The 19,449-nt window shown below is 43.0% G+C and overlaps 1 protein-coding gene, 1 long non-coding RNA gene and 7 other non-coding genes across 15 annotated transcripts; 1 reads left to right on the top strand and 8 right to left on the bottom strand.

Annotated features, from left to right (window-relative positions):
• Window positions 1-2,227: 2,227 nt before the first annotated feature.
• Window positions 2,228-3,801, top strand: arl2 (ADP-ribosylation factor-like 2). The gene is made up of 5 exons (XM_020504658.2): window positions 2,228-2,460; window positions 2,872-2,982; window positions 3,103-3,265; window positions 3,402-3,482; window positions 3,612-3,801. The coding sequence occupies exons 1-5, from the start codon at window positions 2,396-2,398 to the stop codon at window positions 3,744-3,746; spliced, it is 555 nt and encodes a 184-aa protein (XP_020360247.1). The 5' UTR covers window positions 2,228-2,395; the 3' UTR covers window positions 3,747-3,801.
• A 7,399-nt stretch (window positions 3,802-11,200) lies between these two features.
• Window positions 11,201-18,273, bottom strand: LOC116353944 (uncharacterized). 7 transcript variants are annotated; one of them, XR_004203350.1, is made up of 15 exons: window positions 18,200-18,273; window positions 17,759-17,787; window positions 17,551-17,582; window positions 16,858-16,950; window positions 16,587-16,635; window positions 16,229-16,273; window positions 15,805-15,854; window positions 15,438-15,485; window positions 14,788-14,846; window positions 14,531-14,593; window positions 14,027-14,060; window positions 13,484-13,553; window positions 13,009-13,056; window positions 12,587-12,631; window positions 11,201-11,421 (listed from the first exon to the last, which is right to left on the bottom strand). It is a non-coding gene; the product is annotated as an uncharacterized LOC116353944 (long non-coding RNA). The 7 variants fall into 7 exon arrangements; XR_004203344.1 differs by having other exon boundaries at window positions 13,484-13,536; window positions 18,200-18,272; XR_004203347.1 differs by having other exon boundaries at window positions 13,484-13,536; window positions 17,551-17,682; window positions 18,200-18,246.
• On the bottom strand, window positions 13,364-13,433 carry LOC116354117 (small nucleolar RNA SNORD31). Its single transcript, XR_004203520.1, has one exon. It is a non-coding gene; the product is annotated as a small nucleolar RNA SNORD31 (small nucleolar RNA).
• On the bottom strand, window positions 14,204-14,273 carry LOC116354113 (small nucleolar RNA SNORD31). The gene has a single exon (XR_004203516.1). It is a non-coding gene; the product is annotated as a small nucleolar RNA SNORD31 (small nucleolar RNA).
• LOC116354122 (small nucleolar RNA SNORD31) lies at window positions 14,683-14,752 on the bottom strand. Its single transcript, XR_004203522.1, has one exon. It is a non-coding gene; the product is annotated as a small nucleolar RNA SNORD31 (small nucleolar RNA).
• Window positions 15,144-15,270, bottom strand: LOC116354127 (small nucleolar RNA SNORD22). The gene has a single exon (XR_004203527.1). It is a non-coding gene; the product is annotated as a small nucleolar RNA SNORD22 (small nucleolar RNA).
• LOC116354112 (small nucleolar RNA SNORD30) lies at window positions 15,600-15,671 on the bottom strand. Its single transcript, XR_004203515.1, has one exon. It is a non-coding gene; the product is annotated as a small nucleolar RNA SNORD30 (small nucleolar RNA).
• Window positions 15,929-15,992, bottom strand: LOC116354106 (small nucleolar RNA SNORD29). Its single transcript, XR_004203509.1, has one exon. It is a non-coding gene; the product is annotated as a small nucleolar RNA SNORD29 (small nucleolar RNA).
• On the bottom strand, window positions 16,350-16,413 carry LOC116354103 (small nucleolar RNA SNORD29). Its single transcript, XR_004203506.1, has one exon. It is a non-coding gene; the product is annotated as a small nucleolar RNA SNORD29 (small nucleolar RNA).
• Window positions 18,274-19,449: the final 1,176 nt, after the last annotated feature.

The following is a 19,449-nucleotide window of genomic DNA, read 5'->3' as shown; positions in this document are numbered from 1 at the left end:
AAAAACAAAAATATCTATATCCACAGTAAAACGAGTCCAATATCGACATTACCTGAGCAAGGAAGAAGCCACTGCTCCAAAACCGCCATAAAAAAGACAGACTACGGTTTGCAACTGCACATGGGGACAAAGTTCGTACTTTTTGGAGAAATGTCCTCTGGTCTGATGACAAAAATAACTGTTTGGCCATAATGACCATCGTTATTTTTGGAGGAAAAAGGGAGAGGCCTGCAAGCCGAAGAACACCATCCCAACCTTGAAGCACGGGGGTTGGCAGCATCATGTTGTGGGGGTGCTTTGCTGCAGGAGGGACTGGTGCACCACACAAAATAGATGGCATCATAAGGAAAGAAAATGATGTGGATATATTGAAGCAACATCTCAAGACATTAGTCAGGAAGTTAAAGCTTGGTCACAAATGGGTCTTACAAATAGACAATGACCCCAAGCATACTTCCGAAGTTGTGGCAAAATGGCATTAAGGACAACAAAGTCAAGGTATTGGAGTGGCCATCACAAAGCCCTGGCCTCAATCCTGTAGAACATTTGTGGGCAGAACTGAAAAAGTGTGTGCGAGCAGGGAGGCCTACAAACCTGACTCAGTTACACCAGCTCTGTCAGGAGGAATGGGCCAAAATTCACCCAACTTATTGTGGGAAGCATGTGGAAGGCTACCTGAACCGTTTGACCCAAGTTAAACAATTTAAAGGCAATGCTACCAAATACTAATTGAGTGTATGTAAACTTCTGACCCACTGGGAATGTGATGAAAGAAATAAAAGCCAAAATAAATCATTCTCTACTATTATTCTGACATTTCACATTCTTAAAATAAAGTGGTGATCCTAACTGACCCTGGACAAGGAATTTTTACTAGGATTAAATGTCAGGAATTGTGAAAAACGGAGTTTAAATGTATTTGGCTAAGGTGTATGTAAACTTCTGACTTCAACTATATATTTTGAGTAAATCAGGTAGATTGTGTGCTACATACGATTGTTGTTACACATTACTACAAAGATCAACATAATCTTCATAGTCTTATCAAGAATCGAATAAGAAACGTTAAATAACTGACCAAATGATTTGATCATTAACTGGATATACAAAAGTATGTGGACATGCCTTCAAATGAGTGGATTCGGCTATTTCAGCCACACCATTAGCTAACAGGGTGTATAAAATCGAGCACACCGCCATGCAATCTCCATAGACAAACATTGGCAGTAGAATGGCTTTACTGAAGAGCTCAGTGACTTTCAACGTGGCACCATCATTTAAATATATATATTTAAAAACCTTTATTTAACTAGGCAAGTCACTTTAAGAACAAATTATTTTTTACAATGACGGCCTACACCGTCCAAACCCGGACGACGCTGGGCCAATTGTGCGCCGCCCAATCACGGCCGGTTGTGATTCCGCCTGGATAGGATGACACTTTTCCAGCAAGTCAGTTAATCAAATTTCTTCCCCGCTAGAGCTGCCCCGGTCAACTGTATGTGCTGTTATTGTGAAGTGGAAAGTCTAAGCCACACAACTCCATATTAATGCCCATGATTTTGGCATGATATGTTCGACAGCAGGTGTCCACATTCTTTTGGTCTTATAGTGTATGTCTATTAAGAGAATAATAAACAACTCTAAGCCCGATGACACTACAGCCTGTTGTCCATAAAAGGTCTCCATAAAATGTAAAGTGTGGATTTAACCAATAATCTCTAATGAAGTAAGAATTGTTATTTTTGAACAATCTAATGCCTACAATATCTCCTAACATTGTCGTCCCTGATATGAACCACGTGTTGCGCTTTTTTGTCACAAAATCTAAGGTCGTCACTAGTTACCCCAGCCACAAAGTCTTATAGCCTGCCTATTTCTACAATTCCTCTTCTTAAAATGAGATTTAAACCTAACCCCACTGCTAACCTTATACCCAGCCATTACCAAGACACAAAAGGAACATTCATTTTTGTTTTCATTCATTTTTACAATATAGCCAATTTTGACCTTTTCGCTGTGGTAACTAGTGGAAACCAAAATATACGTTTCCAAACGTTTGTTGCTCCCTCTGAATTGACACATCCGCGCCTTTGCCTTGGTGGCGGTTTACGAATCAAATAGCCTAAAGCCTTTTGAGTGACGCTGACCTCAACCAATCATATTTTTATCTGAAGCTTGTCCCAAACATTCACCAATCCACGATTAGAGTGGGCGGGACTACTTTAGTATCAACTTCCGGCTTGTCTTGGAGCTCCGTGCTTGTTTTAGATAGCAACGGTCATGAGAGACAATTTATGTGTTGATATTATAACCAAAAGTTAAAACATTATACCACTATTTATCTTGTGTTACTTCCGCTTTATATTAAATAGTTTATCAAACGTTCGTCACGATGGGTTTGCTGACAATACTGAAGAAAATGAAGCACAAGGAGCGAGAGATGCGACTCCTTATGTTGTATCCTTTTTTGCTGCAATGAAATTAGAGTTGTGATGAGTTAGTTAGCTATGATGTTTACCTGTCTATATCTACATGACTATATGTACTAGATAAACCACTTTCATCCGCGTATCTACCTATGTGATCGGACTCGTTTTGTCGCCTTGCCTTTGGGCCTGATACATTTGTGTTTTTTAAAGTGGCCATTTCGCTGTGGTCATCTAGCTTCGCTTGTCAGCAAGTAGGCTAAGCTAGCTACTATCTATCAGTCACATTCATAGCTAGGCTATATATCTTGCCATGTTTATAAGCTAAGTTTTTAACCCACTGGCTAACATGGTTAAAACGATGATGTGTGTGTCACCCTTTAATCTGTACGGAAGTCCCCCCCCCCCCTGGCCATTCCCAGTCCTTAATCATGTACTGCAGGGGCTTAGACAACGCTGGTAAGACCACTATTCTGAAGAAGTTCAATGGCGAGGATGTGAGTACCATCTCTCCTACACTGGGGTTCAACATCAAAACCTTGGAACATAAAGGGTAAGTTAAAACACACCAGCATCATCGGCAGAGTCATGTTACACCTCTTCTCTTAGACAGATGGAGAATACACACTCCTCTCTTTTCATCGTCTTCTCATCCCGTCGTCGTCCTCCTCAGGTTCAAGTTAAACATCTGGGACGTGGGCGGTCAGAAATCCCTTCGTTCTTACTGGAGGAACTACTTTGAGAGCACCGATGGGTTGGTGTGGGTGGTGGACAGCGCAGACAGACTGAGACTGGAGGACTGCAGACAGGAACTTAGCTCTCTGCTGATGGAGGAGGTACACACACACATACACAGAGGAGTAAACACACCAAAAACTCACACACACGCATGGTGAACATTTATGAATTACTAACTGTTGATGTCTCGCCTCCCTTTATCTACCCTCTCTTTTTCTCTCTCTTCCTCTCTAGAGGTTATCTGGAGCTACTCTCCTAGTTTTCGCCAACAAACAGGACCTTCCTGGATCCCTGAGTAAAGAGACCATTCGAGAGGTGGGAACACAGTACGCCCCCCCCCATACACACACACACAATTTCTGTGTTTTTATCATCCCGTGGGTTGATAACTGATTTCATGTCTAATACTTGTATTCATCTATTACTCTGTGTGTGTGTGTGTAGGCCCTGGGTCTGGATGACATTAAGACCCACCACTGGTGTATCATCGGCTGCAGTGCTGTGACAGGAGAGAACCTACTGACCGGAGTAGACTGGCTACTGGATGACATCGCTGCACGCGTCTTCACTGCAGATTAACATCCTGGGTGTTGCATTAATAAAACACATCTGAAGAAGCTTCAGTGTTTCTCAACCTCTGCTCTGTGGGATGTTGTTATGACAACATAATCAGTTCTATAATGCTAGTTTTAGGGGAAGTTTCCCAGACACATATGCTTCTCAGTCCAGGACTAGGGGTTAATTGGTTTCCAGTCCAAGACTAGGGGTTAATTGGTTTCCAGTCCAGGACTAGGGGTTAATTGGTTTCCAGTCCAGGACCAGGGTTAATTGGTTTCCAGTCCAGGACTAGGGGTTAATTGGTTTCCAGTCCAGGACTAGGGGTTAATACTAGGGGTTAATTGGTTTCCAGTCCAGGACTAGGGGTTAATTGTTTTCCAGTCTGGGTACCAGGACTAGGGGTTAATTGTTTTCCAGTCTGGGTACCAGGACTAGGGTTAATTGGTTTCCAGTCTGGGTACCAGGACTAGGGGTTAATTGTTTTCCAGTCTGGGTACCAGGACTAGGGGTTAATTGTTTTCCAGTCTGGGTACCAGGACTAGGGGTTAATTGGTTTCCAGTCTGGGTACCAGGACTAGGGGTTAATTGGTTTCCAGTCTGGGTACCAGGACCAGGGTTAATTGGTTTCCAGTCCAGGACTAGGGGTTAATTGGTTTCCAGTCTGGGTACCAGGACTAGGGTTAATTGGTTTCCAGTCCAGGACTAGGGGTTAATTGGTTTCCAGTCCAGGACCAGGGTTAATTGGTTTCCAGTCTGGGTACCAGGACCAGGGTTAATTGGTTTCCAGTCTGGGTACCAGGACCAGGGTTAATTGGTTTCCAGTCTGGGTACCAGGACCAGGGTTAATTGGTTTCCAGTCTGGGTACCAGGACTAGGGTTGATTGGTTTCCAGTCTGGGTACCAGGACAAGGGTTAATTGGTTTCCAGTCCAGGACCAGGGGTTAATTGGTTTCCAGTCCAGGACCAGGGTTAATTGGTTTCCAGTCTGGGTACCAGGACCAGGGTTAATTGGTTTCCAGTCTGGGTACCAGGACCAGGGTTAATTGGTTTCCAGTCTGGGTACCAGGACCAGGGTTAATTGGTTTCCAGTCTGGGTACCAGGACCAGGGTTAATTGGTTTCCAGTCTGGGTACCAGGACCAGGGTTAATTGGTTTCCAGTCTGGGTACCAGGACTAGGGTTGATTGGTTTCCAGTCTGGGTACCAGGACAAGGGTTAATTGGTTTCCAGTCCAGGACCAGGGGTTAATTGGTTTCCAGTCCAGGACTAGGGGTTAATTGGTTTCCAGTCCAGGACTAGGGGTTAATTGGTTTCCAGTCCAGGACCAGGGGTTAATTGGTTTCCAGTCCAGGACTAGGGGTTAATTGGTTTCCAGTCCAGGACTAGGGGTTAATTGGTTTCCAGTCCAGGACTAGGGGTTAATTGGTTTCCAGTCCAGGACCAGGGGTTAATTGGTTTCCAGTCCAGGACTAGGGGTTAATTGGTTTCCAGTCTGGGTACCAGGACTAGGGGTTAATTGGTTTCCAGTCTGGGTACCAGGACTAGGGTTAATTGGTTTCCAGTCCAGGACTAGGGGTTAATTGTTTTCCAGTCTGGGTACCAGGACTAGGGTTAATTGGTTTCCAGTCTGGGTACCAGGACTAGGGGTTAATTGGTTTCCAGTCTGGGTACCAGGACTAGGGGTTAATTGGTTTCCAGTCTGGGTACCAGGACTAGGGGTTAATTGGTTTCCAGTCTGGGTACCAGGACTAGGGGTTAATTGGTTTCCAGTCTGGGTACCAGGACCAGGGTTAATTGGTTTCCAGTCCAGGACTAGGGGTTAATTGGTTTCCAGTCTGGGTACCAGGACTAGGGTTAATTGGTTTCCAGTCCAGGACTAGGGGTTAATTGGTTTCCAGTCCAGGACCAGGGTTAATTGGTTTCCAGTCCAGGACTAGGGGTTAATACTAGGGGTTAATTGGTTTCCAGTCCAGGACTAGGGGTTAATTGTTTTCCAGTCTGGGTACCAGGACTAGGGGTTAATTGTTTTCCAGTCTGGGTACCAGGACTAGGGTTAATTGGTTTCCAGTCTGGGTACCAGGACTAGGGGTTAATTGTTTTCCAGTCTGGGTACCAGGACTAGGGGTTAATTGTTTTCCAGTCTGGGTACCAGGACTAGGGTTAATTGGTTTCCAGTCTGGGTACCAGGACTAGGGGTTAATTGGTTTCCAGTCTGGGTACCAGGACTAGGGGTTAATTGGTTTCCAGTCTGGGTACCAGGACTAGGGGTTAATTGGTTTCCAGTCTGGGTACCAGGACCAGGGTTAATTGGTTTCCAGTCCAGGACTAGGGGTTAATTGGTTTCCAGTCTGGGTACCAGGACTAGGGTTAATTGGTTTCCAGTCCAGGACTAGGGGTTAATTGGTTTCCAGTCCAGGACCAGGGTTAATTGGTTTCCAGTCTGGGTACCAGGACCAGGGTTAATTGGTTTCCAGTCTGGGTACCAGGACCAGGGTTAATTGGTTTCCAGTCTGGGTACCAGGACTAGGGTTGATTGGTTTCCAGTCTGGGTACCAGGACAAGGGTTAATTGGTTTCCAGTCCAGGACCAGGGGTTAATTGGTTTCCAGTCCAGGACCAGGGTTAATTGGTTTCCAGTCTGGGTACCAGGACCAGGGTTAATTGGTTTCCAGTCTGGGTACCAGGACAAGGGTTAATTGGTTTCCAGTCCAGGACCAGGGGTTAATTGGTTTCCAGTCCAGGACCAGGGTTAATTGGTTTCCAGTCTGGGTACCAGGACCAGGGTTAATTGGTTTCCAGTCTGGGTACCAGGACCAGGGTTAATTGGTTTCCAGTCTGGGTACCAGGACCAGGGTTAATTGGTTTCCAGTCTGGGTACCAGGACCAGGGTTAATTGGTTTCCAGTCTGGGTACCAGGACCAGGGTTAATTGGTTTCCAGTCTGGGTACCAGGATCAGTGTTAATTGGTTTCTAGTCTGGGTACCAGTGTGTTTGTGACATCATGCCCCTGTACTGCTTGTCATGTCAAACAACAAGGAGGGGGATGACATCACAAAGCAGGAACACATTTTTAGAAAGATACCGGTAAGCTTGAAATGTCCGTGGGTCAAATTGACTCAACATGAAAGTAAAAGAGAGCCACACACTCTAGGAGCTCAGATGCAAAAATGTAATGCCAACGTTTCGACAGCCAAGCTGTCTTCATCAGGGTATAATCACAAACACTGCGGGATGACTTGTTTATGTAGTGTCAAAAGACACAGGTGTCTGTAATCATGGCCAAGAGTGGCCTAATACCATTGGTTAATAATCAAATATTAAAATGGCATACAAAGAACAGTATACAAACAAATGGATAGCATACGATCATAGATTAATTTGACTATACAAGTTTACACACAATTACAATGGCAAAGTCACTATAATCACAAGAATGGCTTCAGATCAAAGTCTACGTTGAGACCGAAGGGCGCAAGGGTCTTTAAATTAAAGATGCAGGCAGCCTCTCGTTTTAACAACAAATTATCAAGGTCACCCCCTCTCCTAGGGAGGGTGACATGTTCGATGCCAATATAACGCAGAGACGAAATCGAGTGGCCTGCCTCCAAGAAGAGAATCTTCTAGATCTAATTGACTCAACAACCAAAACGCACATCAGCGTTTTGATTGAACTCAAACCAATGAATTTGCGGTTGTTAATGAAAATGAGTTGGCTGACTCATTGATGCTGCTGTGTCGTACACCTGTCAGATCTGTTAGGCTGCTACTAGACAGTAGCATCATACTGAGTGATGTTTACAGCGGTTGGTTGGTTTTCTGCCAACCAGTGCCTCACTTCAATGCATCTGTTATTAAAATTCACTCCCCCCACCATGGTTAATGTTGGTGTATAACTGTTAATTAAATTCACTCCCCCCACCATGGTTAATGTTGGTGTATAACTGTTAATTAAATTCAGTCACCCCACCATGATTAGTGTTGGTGTGTCACTGTTCATTAAATTCAGTCACCCCACCATGGTCAGTAACTGTTCATTAAATTCAGTCCCCCCACCATGGTTAGTGTTGGTGTATAACTGTATATTAAATTCAGTCACCCCACCATGGTCAGTGTTGGTGTATAACTGTATATTAAATTCAGTCACCCCACCATGGTCAGTGTTGGTGTATAACTGTATATTAAATTCAGTCACCCCACCATGGTTAGTGTTGGTGTGTAACGGTTTGACTTCATGTCTTGAAAAGGTTTTAATTTCATGACTACAGAATAACAGCATAAAATACAGTTTTCCAGGGAGTTCTAGAAACCAGTTAAAGGACAACGCCGTCCATAAACCATCTTCTGGTATTTGCTTCATTTGTCCATTGTGACATCGTCCCAAAATGTTTTGCTTATCAACAATCAGGTTCTCAAGATATGGAACTTTCAAAATACACGAATCCCCATATGATGCATTTTGCAAATACCAAAAGACCGTTTTGGGGTGGAATTTTCCTTTAAGGAAAGCATGCATCAGTCAGGTGAAAGGTTGTTTGACACCATGTCCAATGTCAGACGAAGACCTTTTGAATGCCACAGAAAATACCATCCATCTGAGTGATTAAAGGAATTTTATACCAATAATCCTTTTACATACATTGTCGCATACACTAATAGTCTTAATTCCTGATCAAATTTTGCCGAACCACTGTATGGCCGAAATTATAGGACTGTCGCATTCTGCTGCACTATCCCAGTTCACCACTAGAGACATACAGATTTTCTATCCAACGAACTGGAAGAGGATAGATGTGGAAAAAGTGCTTAGGTTTTTCTCTTTTTTAAATTAACATAATTAAGTCAGTTAAGAACAATTTCTTATATACAATGACGGCCTACCAAAAGGCCTCCTGCAGGGACGGGGCCTGGGGCCTAAGACAACATAGCAAGGCAGCAACACATAACACAGCATAGTAGCAAAACATGGTAGCAGCACCAAACATGGTAGCAGCACCAAACATGGTAGCAGCACCAAACATGGTAGCAGCACCAAACATGGTAGGAGCACAAAACATGGTATAAACATTATTGGGCACAGACAACAGCACAAAGGGCAAGAAGGTGGAGACAATACACACAATGCAGACAAAATGAGGTTTGAGACGGATGGCAAGCGAGACTACCATTCGCTGAACAATGTGTCGTATTCAATTAACTAGGTAGACCAGACCCAGCTGCTATAGAGAGTAATAGTAATGGCATCTTGTTAGGCACAAACTGCCATGGTTTGTTGGACAAATGCTCTGGGGAAATGTTTTTACATCAACACTGAAAACAAGAATCTGTGGTAAACGCAGGCTTAAATCATTCTGAGATCAGCTAACGTCACAGAATTGAAGCATTTGTACTCAAATTAAAAGCACCTGCTATAATGGTAATGTTTATTGATCTCAGAAAATGTGGAATCTCCTAAAAAGCCAATTTATGATTGACAGGAACATGTGATCGGTGCCATATGGATGGTGTGACGCAGACCAGTACTGAACGGCGCACAATATTAACTGTACAGACGTGGCCAAAAGTTGAGAATGACACAAATATTAATTTTCAATGTCTGCTGCCTCAGTTTGTATGATGGCAATTTGCAAATACTCCAGAATGTTATGAAGAGTGATCAGATGAGTTGCAATTAATTGCAAAGTCCCTATTTGCCATGCAAATGAACTGAATCCCGAAAAAAACATTTCCAATGCATTTCAGCCCTGCCAGAAAATGACCAGCTGACATCATGTCAGTGATTCTCTCGTTAACACAGCTGTATTGTCGAGGACAAGGCTGGAAATCACTCTGTCATGCTGATTGAGTTCAAATAACAGACTGGAAGCTTCAAAAGGAGGGTGGTGCTTAGAGTCATTGTTCTTCCTCTGTCAACCATGGTTACCTGCAACGTGCCGTCATCATTGCTTTGCACAAAAAGGGCTTCACAGGCAAGGATATTGCTGCCCGTAAGATTGCACCTAAATCTACCATTTTTCGGATCATCAAGTACTTTAAGGAGAGCGGTTCAATTGTGAAGAAGGCTTCAGTGCGACCAATAAAGTCCAGCAAGCGCCAGGACCGTCTCCTAAAGTTGATTCAGCTGCGGGATCGGGGCACCACCAGTACAGAGCTTGCTCAGGAATGGCAGCAGGCAGGTGTGAGTGCATCTGCATGCACAGTGAGGCAAAGACTTTTGGAGGTTGGCCTGGTGTCAAGAAGGGCAGCAAAGAAGCCACTACCTGCAGGAAAAACATCAGGTAGACTGATATTCTGCAAAAGGTACAGGGATTTGACTGCTGAGGACTGGGGTAAAGTCATTTTCTCTTATTTTAATTTTAATTTCACCTTTATTTAACCAGGTGGGCTAGTTGAGAATAAGTTCTCATTTACAACTGCGACCTGACCAAGATAAAGCATAGCACTGTGAACAGAGTTACACTTGGAGTAAACAATTAACAAGTCAATAACACTTTTTTTCTCACACTTTTTTCTACCATCTTCCCGATTGTTTGGGGCGATCCTCAAGAGGGGGGTGAACAAACAAACTCCCCAAAATTCTGACAAAACCACTTATGAAATGCTTGTAATTATACTTCACTATTCCATAGTAACATCTGACAAAATATCTGAAAAATACTGAGCAAAGCAAACTTTAGAAATTAATATTTGCGTCTTTCATACCACTGTACGTACGGCTTTTTCTCTCCTGTTAATCGCCAGAATTCTAATGTAAATGTAGTCCCGGATTAGGCTCAATCTGTGTCCGGGAAACTAGCCTCATGAACCAACACTGAATTACCATGTAGTCGTCAGAACCCAAATTCTCTACCACTGTGTGCCTCATTGTGTAACAGTTCGCATTAATGCTATTGGTTGACGGTAGAGCCTGTATTGACTCACTTCCTTAACAGCTCTGCATTGCTCCACGAAATTATGGCCCGACACAAATCAGCGTAAATGCTTCACGACCAACGCAAAAAAATTTACCACGCAGCGCCTTTAACCCTCGTTCTTACTGATCACAAAAACCTATCCCTTCCACCATAGTAAGTTGAACGAACCAGAGGTTCCGGAACTACAAGCCGGCACATTGATGTCCGTCATAAACACGCAGTTCCATACCGTAATTTTCTTTTCGACCCAATGGTAAAGGCGTGAGTGAACACTTTATCCACCATCTTTGGCGGTATTGGTAGCGTCGTAAACTGAATTTATTCAATGTCTATCCCATTGTGTTAGAGCTTACTACATGACTAAACATGCTGCTCACAATAGCATATTTTCAAAAACAAAGAATTGGCTTAAATCAGTCAGCTTCCTATAGCCAGTGAGAAGTCAGTCACCGTTAAACGTGCAGGTTTAAAACCTTGAATAACATATGCGAAGATTGACATCATTGTTCAGTATTGAAATCAGAACGTCACATGGTTCATTAAAAATAAATGATTTACTACCATAAGACGATAATTAATTTGTAGATTTATTTACACAGCAAAACAGTCACAGGGTTGAATTGACTTGGCCTGGTTTCCCCCAGTTCCAACGAGACGTCTCACTCCCTTGCTGACCAATCAGGAGTGCAAGAGGGCTTGCAGGTGTAGACCAGGAGTCCTTGTTTCAGCAGGATGTTGTATCTATACCTTATGTCATGCCTTATTGGAATGGATTTATTGATAATATCTGTTGGAAAAAAAGTTTGGATGTTACCACACACATTACCTACTTGTTAACAAAATTAAGGAAATTTCCTTTAAAATTATTCATAAATATTATCCTGCCAACCACTATATGAAGAAGTTTAAGGAAAACATCAACTCAAATGGCTCCTTTTGTATTGACCACCCGGCATTGTATGCATGGCAGAAAACTGTGGCAAGACATCAGTAGGTTTATAATTGAACACATTTATGAAGATTTTACACTGTTGTGGAGCGATGTACTGTTTGGATTCTTTACATACAATAGAAATAAGCGGAATCATTTTTATGTAATTAATTTCATTATTCTTTTGGCCAAATTTCATATACACAAATGTAAATGTACAAACAGAAAACCACATTTTCGTACCCTACAAAAAGAAATTTGACTGTATTTTAAGACGGTTAAATGCTCTACTAACAAAAAAAGCTGTTAGAATTGTAAGTATATGCATGTCCCTTAAGGTCCTTGTGTAATTGTAATGTGATATTGTACCACCTAGCCCCGCCCCCAGCTCCATTGTCCATTGTTTGTAATCTATGTATGCTTGTGTTCTCTCATGTGCTTTATGTATTAATTTGTTAATAAAATAAAAATAATTTAAAAAATAAAATAAAAGGTGTAAACCAGGAGAGCTAGAGGGGAAAATAGTGTGAGAATTAAACCCTGGTGATACTGTAGGGACTAATACACAAGGTATGAGATGACTTGATCAGAGAGTAACCAATCAGTCAGCGAGCCCTTATTGAAGTCACAGGTTAAATCAGTGTAGATGAACAGACAGGTTCAAAGGGTTTTTAAACCACAATACAAGGATTGTGTACCACTCAGAGGGTGAATGGACAAGACAAAGGATTTAAGATCCTTTGAATGAGGCATAGCAGGTGCCAGGCACACCGGTTTGTATCAACTGAAACACTGCTGGGTTTGTCAAGCTCAACAGTTTCTCATGTGTATCAACTCGTCCACCACCCAAAGGACATCCAGCTAACTAGACTCCAATGCCGACCCACAGTTGTTTCACGGGCCAACATCCCTGTGGCACGCTTAGACCCTTTGTAGACAACAGGCTGTTCTGAGGGTAAACTCAATATTAGGAAGGTGTTAATGTCCTCTATACTCAGTGCATTATAATAATCCTACACACCTTCCCACTCCACCTGCACAGCAACACTTCAGCAGCCAACCAGATCTAAACAAACAGAACAGTTTTAAAACCAAATAATCCCCATCTTAGATTACTAGACTACATCCAGAACATTCTGAAACCAAATCAGGTCCATATAGTTCAGTCATTGTAGCCATCCAGCAGTCCAGGGTCTGGGGTCAAGCCCCCACCCAGACACCCTCCCTCCAGGCAGGCAGCCCACCTTACCCCTGCACCATAAAGCAAAAGCAGGCTTGTCAGTGTCTGCCCAACCCACAGGAGGACCGATGGGAGGCCAGACCTTGATCCAGCCCCAGAGCACAGGACTGCCAACAGACTGGGTGTCATGAGGAGTTCATCATTTACAACATTCCAGAATGCTTCATGTGGAAGGAGCGTTAAGATGCCGTCTAAAGTCACACCTTTCCAAACCCTGCAGACACCAGGACCTCAACCAGAGGGGCAGAAACCTAGAGGGAGAAAGTAGGAAACCATGAAGTGACATTGTAAGACCTTGTAGTCAGACATGAGATCAGTCTATAGCAGTGTATTCTAATCCTGGGGACACAAAACTGGCAACAAGTGTTTGCCCCCCCAAGAACAAAGCTTAGGTGGTATCCCAGAGTATTTCAGAAACAACAGAGTTTCACCAATAACATTAGGGTCTGATTATTCAAGACGAATTAGTGAAAGATCAGAATTGAGCTGTGAGTCTAAACGAACACTTACATCTAAGTCCCAAGAACCAGGATTGTGAAACACTGCTCTAGAGTATAGATCAGTTCAGTAACCAATCAGTCAGCTTAACATCAGACTGGGGCGGTAACAGGAAATCATCACTTCTACATGATACAGGACAGAAGTTGAGCAACAGATCAAGTGAAAGTTCCTACACACCTTGAGGTCGTGCAGCAACAGTCCTCCAGTGGCCAGGCTGGAACAGTCAGGACCTGGAAGGAACAGATCCCTAATTAAACATTATGCAGAAGTACATTAGGTACTGCAGACTATAAGCAGAGCATTCTGAAATGAGATCAGACTTGGGTTCAGTCATTGTAGCCATCCAGCCAGTGGTCCAAGGTCTGGCTACAAGCTCCCCACCCAGACACCGTCCCTCCAGGCAGGCAGCCCACCTTACCCCTGCCCCAAAGAGCAAAGGCAGGCTTGTCAGTGTCTGCCCAACCCACAGGAGGACCGATGGGAAACCTGGGTTGATGCCAGCCACAGAGCATCAGAAGCCAATCAACTGTGACATAACTTCATCACAAACAGAATTCCAGAATGTTCCATGTGGTGGGTGTGTGCCGTAGCAAAGCTTTCATGGGAGGTGTAGTTCCCCCAGTGATGTTAATGAGTAGGTAGAAGGTAGGTGGAGTTTGTAGCCAGTGCAAGAGGTGCAGGGTCAGTGAGTGAAGATGCTGTAAAAACAATCATACACACCTTCCTGAAGACTGCAGACCCACAAGGACATCAACTGGGGGAGGAGAGTTGAGGGATTATTAAGTGATATTGTAAGAACTAGTGGTCAGACATTAGATCAGTCAACAGCACAGCATTAACTAATCTTGGGGACCCACCCCTCTGGGTTCCCAGGACCAGAACACACTGCTAGAGTAGATCAGTTCAGTAACCAATCAGTCAGCTTAACATCAGACTGGGGCGGTAATATGAAATCATCACTTCTACTAACCAACAGGTGGCACCATTATTAATTTCACATCTATTATTCAGTCTCGACCTTGAATCGTCTTGATACATTTTCCCACCACACTAGAGTGGCTGATTCTACTTCCTCATGTTGTGCCTTGCGTTCAGCCAGGAGTGGACAGACTGCTGCAGTCATTGTCTGAACATCAGGAAGTAGCATAGATTGCAGTTGATAAGTGAAATAATCTGCCAGCTGGTTGTGCTACACTTCTACTCACAATAACTTGAATTACACACCTTCATTCACTGTCAGATCAAAGAGCTTCCTGCTAGTGGCCAGTCTGGTACAACAGTCAGGACCTGGAAGAGGAGATTGATCTATATTAATGTGAGGAGATTCAGTTTAATGTGATAAACTGCAGTACAGAAAAGTAGACCCACCTCTATAGATCAGTTCAGTAACCAATCAGTCAGCGTAACATCAGACTGGGGCGGTAACCGGAAATCATCACTTCTACATTATAAAGGACAGAAGTCAAGTCGATCATACACACCTTGAGGTAGTTCAGTATCCGGCATCTTCTAGTGACTAGTCTGGTACCACCATCAGGACCTGAAGGAGAGGAGTCTAAATAAACATGCTGAACAGCACTACATTAAAGAATGGCTTTTTTGTCTGAGTTGTTATCCCACAGCTATCTAAACGATCCAAGACCAGCACTACCACCCTGAGAGACAAAAGGGAAGGTGCTGCAAAAGGCCCTGTACTGCATCAGGACACCGCTAGTAGTAGCAGCACAAATCACCCGCGACAACTAGCATGACATGAATGATTCTCCATATTAAATCTAATAGCAGCCATTTTGGATCAACAATGCAGAGCCAAATGCTATTTTGTGTGAGTCTCTGGTCCCATCAGACAGTTGGTAACCCCAACCAGCTGTCCCCTTGTTGCCCTGGCAACGCCAGTGGGTCCACCTTTGCAGGTTCTGTCGTCGACGCAGGGCGTAAGACGCGTGCGGGTGTCATCACTAGGAGCCAGAGTCACCACGACTACCAAACATCAACTGTTCCCTCTTGTTTGCGGTGAGTCTACACTAGACGGGTTATAGCTTGTGGCTAAGGCAGAGGCTCTGGTTAAGAAACATGGACTAGATTCATTACCCATAACAATTGCCAAACGTACTCATTAACCAAAACTCACCAGTCTAGTTGGCATCACGGCTCCCTGTTCAGCCATATACAGAAGAACCTAGGAAGATATAAGCTTCAGGTTACAGTCTTGGTGGGGACCAGATATGAGGGCACAAGGAGGGGGTTAGACATAACATATGTAGCCTTTATGACAGGTTACGTAGCCCTCTGCTGAAGTCAGCTATTCCTTTTCTCAACAGGAGTTCAGACGAACGAGATTCCAAAGAGAATATTCATCATGTTCAGCAGAAGGTTGGGAGAGCTAAAACATGTCACGTTCAGCTAAACTATACAAGTAAAAGTTAACAATGCTGTGTAAATATCAATACAATAACCTATAAAGAGCCACTTTGGACAGTTTCAGAACCACAACATACCAGTATGTTGGAGTCCACACTGCAATGCAACTGACCACAACACCCAAACCCTGAAGAATGAAAGGCAAACATTTTATTAGTGTGATGATTGAGGAATCGATGACTAACTGCAGCATTATATACAGTCACTCAGCAGTTCATGTCGTTTCACATCGGTTCAAAGTGAGCTAAGATTGTCATCATTGGGACTGGAGCATCTTCAAGTGACTGGTTCCACAGAGTCATGGCACATGTGACTGGTCCCTATACAGTGGACTACTGATTGACGAGACCAACTGGCCGTACTGTATTGTGACCTGCCCGATGCGCCACTCAGGAGCAGTTCACAAGGTGCCCTTTGGGATTCCAGCAACATGTATACAGGTGGAAGACCAGTCCTACCCGTAGTGGGGAACCCAGTTTGATAGTTGTTGGACGAACTCACCAGTGAAGGTCGTGTTAATCCCGTCAGGAAACTTCATCCCCACGTCTGTTAAAATGAGAAAGGAAGTTAGTGTTTTGCTGTAAAAAAAACATTTAAACATACAACTGGTGCATTAGCTACAGTCACTCAGTAGTTCATGTCGTTTCACATCGGTTCAAAGTGAGCTAAGTTCATCATCATTGGGACTGTAGCACGTCCCGGTAGCCATCTTGTACAGTTGGCCAGCCAAAAGGTGAAATTGCCTTCATCCAAAGTCACCATGTTGCCTTTATAGTACATGGGTCCTGGTCTAAGGTAGGGCACTATAAAGGGAAGTGGGGTACTATTTCAAATGTCAGTGTTTTAACATTTCACCAACCTGGATTTTCACAAAGTGCATCAGTCTCATGAGTCTGGAATCAGGTATTCTGTAGAAGGAATCACAAACGACTGTTAGTTATAGCTTGGCTTCTATGAGGATAGAAGGCTCTTGAATAGAGCCCATCAGATCAAAGAGTAGCTTCACAAAAGAATCAGACATATGCTTGTCGATGGATCATCATATAAAGCCCGGATGTAGTGACCATATAGAAATGTGGTGCCATTAGAAGTGTCCTGAACACCAGTGAATAAACTCAAATGTTCCTCACCAGCACCACATTCCTATTCCAGAATGGAACTCCAAGTGGAGATTCTGTTCAGATGCCTGGAAGTCAGGAAGTCATGTCACAGGTAATGCAGACCTGAGCAAAGAACACATCCAAGTTAGTGACTTACTGGTCTGTATATTACTACAAGAGGCTTTGGAACACAGGACAAGGAGGCCATCAGATCAAAGTTAGCATCACCAAAAATCAGATATATGCTTGTCATTGAGGATCATCATTTACGGCCAGTCACGTGTAGTCAGTTATCACATCCTTAAAGTCCACCCCAAAGGGCACTACCCTATTTAGTTGTATGGCAGTCTGCCCAAATGCACACAAAGATACTTAGGGATTTAGGGCAGAGGACCTTTACTTCCCCAACCAGATAAAGTCATGGATACATATGTTATGTCAGAGTCGAACTGAGGTGAGTTAAAAGTAGTTTTGCAAGCGAATGCTAACTAAAGCTAGCATAACGTCGAAGTCTACAGGTATGTTCTAGCATGCTAGCTGATAACCATATTCGTAATAGCTGGGCTAATCCTAGTTAAAATTCACTTACGAATCTACCTCCACACTGAAATTGTATCCATTAACTTGGGATTTAGATAAATGGCCCTGGCGAATCCCTTAAAGGTGAAGGGCAGACAAGCTGAACACATCTAATGATCCTAGAGGTAAAGTCAATGTACTCACGTGTCATTCTTCCAGACATCTGTCCTGCATTTCTGTTGACCAGGGGGGGGAAGTTAGGGAGGTCCATTTATGAACAGGCAACAGGGTTTATAACGACTGATGGATGGTCCGGTCTGACTGGAAGCATACTAGCTAACATGGCACGTGGTTAGCAACTTGCTAACTAAAACCACCACGGAAGCAGGTATTTAAGTAATATGTTTCTTACCAGAGCAGCACATTCGAGTCGTCGGCATCCTGAAAGGAGAAAGTTATATAAAGTAACTTATGATAGTTACAACCCCGGTAGCTAAGCCAGCCATTAAATAACGGTGTTTGCCATGTGACCTCGCTAGTTGCGGACACGTGTTCTGCGAACGCAGCATTTCGAAACACGTTTTGGTTAAATATAAAATTGCAAGTCTCTCATCAGAAATACTAAAGTACAATCAGGTATTCAGAACAGGTCTGTGTAAATTCTCATCATCGAAAGACGTAATGCTAACAGACAGATATCGGCCTGAATATGAAATAAACTAATCAGAACAAAACATGTTTGATACTAGAAATAAATCCATTATTTGTCGAGTAAAGTCTGAAGATCAGTGGAGGAGTTGAAACAAAAGGATGGCTTTAGATTGAATGCCAAAGTGGCGACTAGCTTAGTTACCCGTAGGTGCTTTCGCCGCATTCCGCTCAGTGTTGCCAACTAATATCCACAGGAACCTGATTTTTTTGCTAAATGACGTTGTGATGTCATTGCGTGATGCCGCCAATACGTAATAACGTGCAACTGCGTCATTACGTAGAATACACACTAACCTTACTCAAATTGACTGGACATCTCGGCGAAAAACATATACCCGTATATATAATTTCACAGGGGTGCTGAAGATAGCGGCGGTTGCAGACTAGATTTCCTGTTTGATCAGAGTAACTTTAACTTGTATCCCTCTCAAACTTACTTAAATGTAACGGAACTTGGCTTATAGTAAACACAATAGAGAATACAAGTTGGAGACTTTTATCCCCCTCACCAACTTTAAACATCTGCTATCTGAGCAGCTAACAGATCGTTGCAGCTGTACATAGTACATCGGTAAATAGTCCACCCAATTTACCTACCTCATCCCCATACTGTTTATATTTATTTACTTTTCTGCTCTTTTGCACACCAGTATCTCCACCTGCACATGACCATCTGATCATTTATCACTCGTGTTAATCTGCTAAATTGTAATTATTCGCCTAACTCCTCATGCCTTTTGCACACAATGTATATAGACTTATTTTTTTTATGTATATATTTTCTTCTGTGTTATTGACTTGTTAATTGTTTACTCCATGTGTAACTCTGTGTTGCTGTCTGTTCACACTGCTATGCTTTATCTTGGCCAAGTCACAGTTGCAAATGAGAACTTGTTCTCAACTAGCCTACCTGGTTAAATAAAGGTGAGAAGAAAAAAAACGCTTAGTTGACCGCTACTTTGATCTGAAACTTTGAGAAATGGTAAAAAAAACTTTTTTTGAAAAATGTGTCACAAGCTAGATTAGCATTGGATATCGTGAAGCAGTTCTCCAAAATCTCAGGTTTGGTATTAAATCTTTCCAAATGTGAGATGTTTGTAACATCTCTGAAAAATATACTGTAACCTACCTCGGTGTAAAGATCACCAAAAATCTTAAGGCTGTGAATGATCTTAATTTGAACCCTGTAACTGAATCTGTCAAAAAAAACATTATCCTCATGGTTGAGGGATTTAAGTCTTCAAGGAAGGGTGCTTTTATCCAAAGCTGAGGGGCTATCTCGTGCATCCTATCTTTTTTTCATCTATTGACATTCCCAAATCCACTTGCTGTACCTTAGATAGGCTTTTGTACAACTTCATATGGAAAGACAAGCCACATAAAATAAAAAGA

This window comes from Oncorhynchus kisutch, linkage group LG16 (assembly GCF_002021735.2).
Source record: "Oncorhynchus kisutch isolate 150728-3 linkage group LG16, Okis_V2, whole genome shotgun sequence".
Lineage (NCBI taxonomy): Eukaryota > Metazoa > Chordata > Actinopteri > Salmoniformes > Salmonidae > Oncorhynchus > Oncorhynchus kisutch.
The sequence above is the reverse complement of the archived record's forward strand: the minus strand, read 5'-3'. Positions and strand labels throughout refer to the sequence as shown.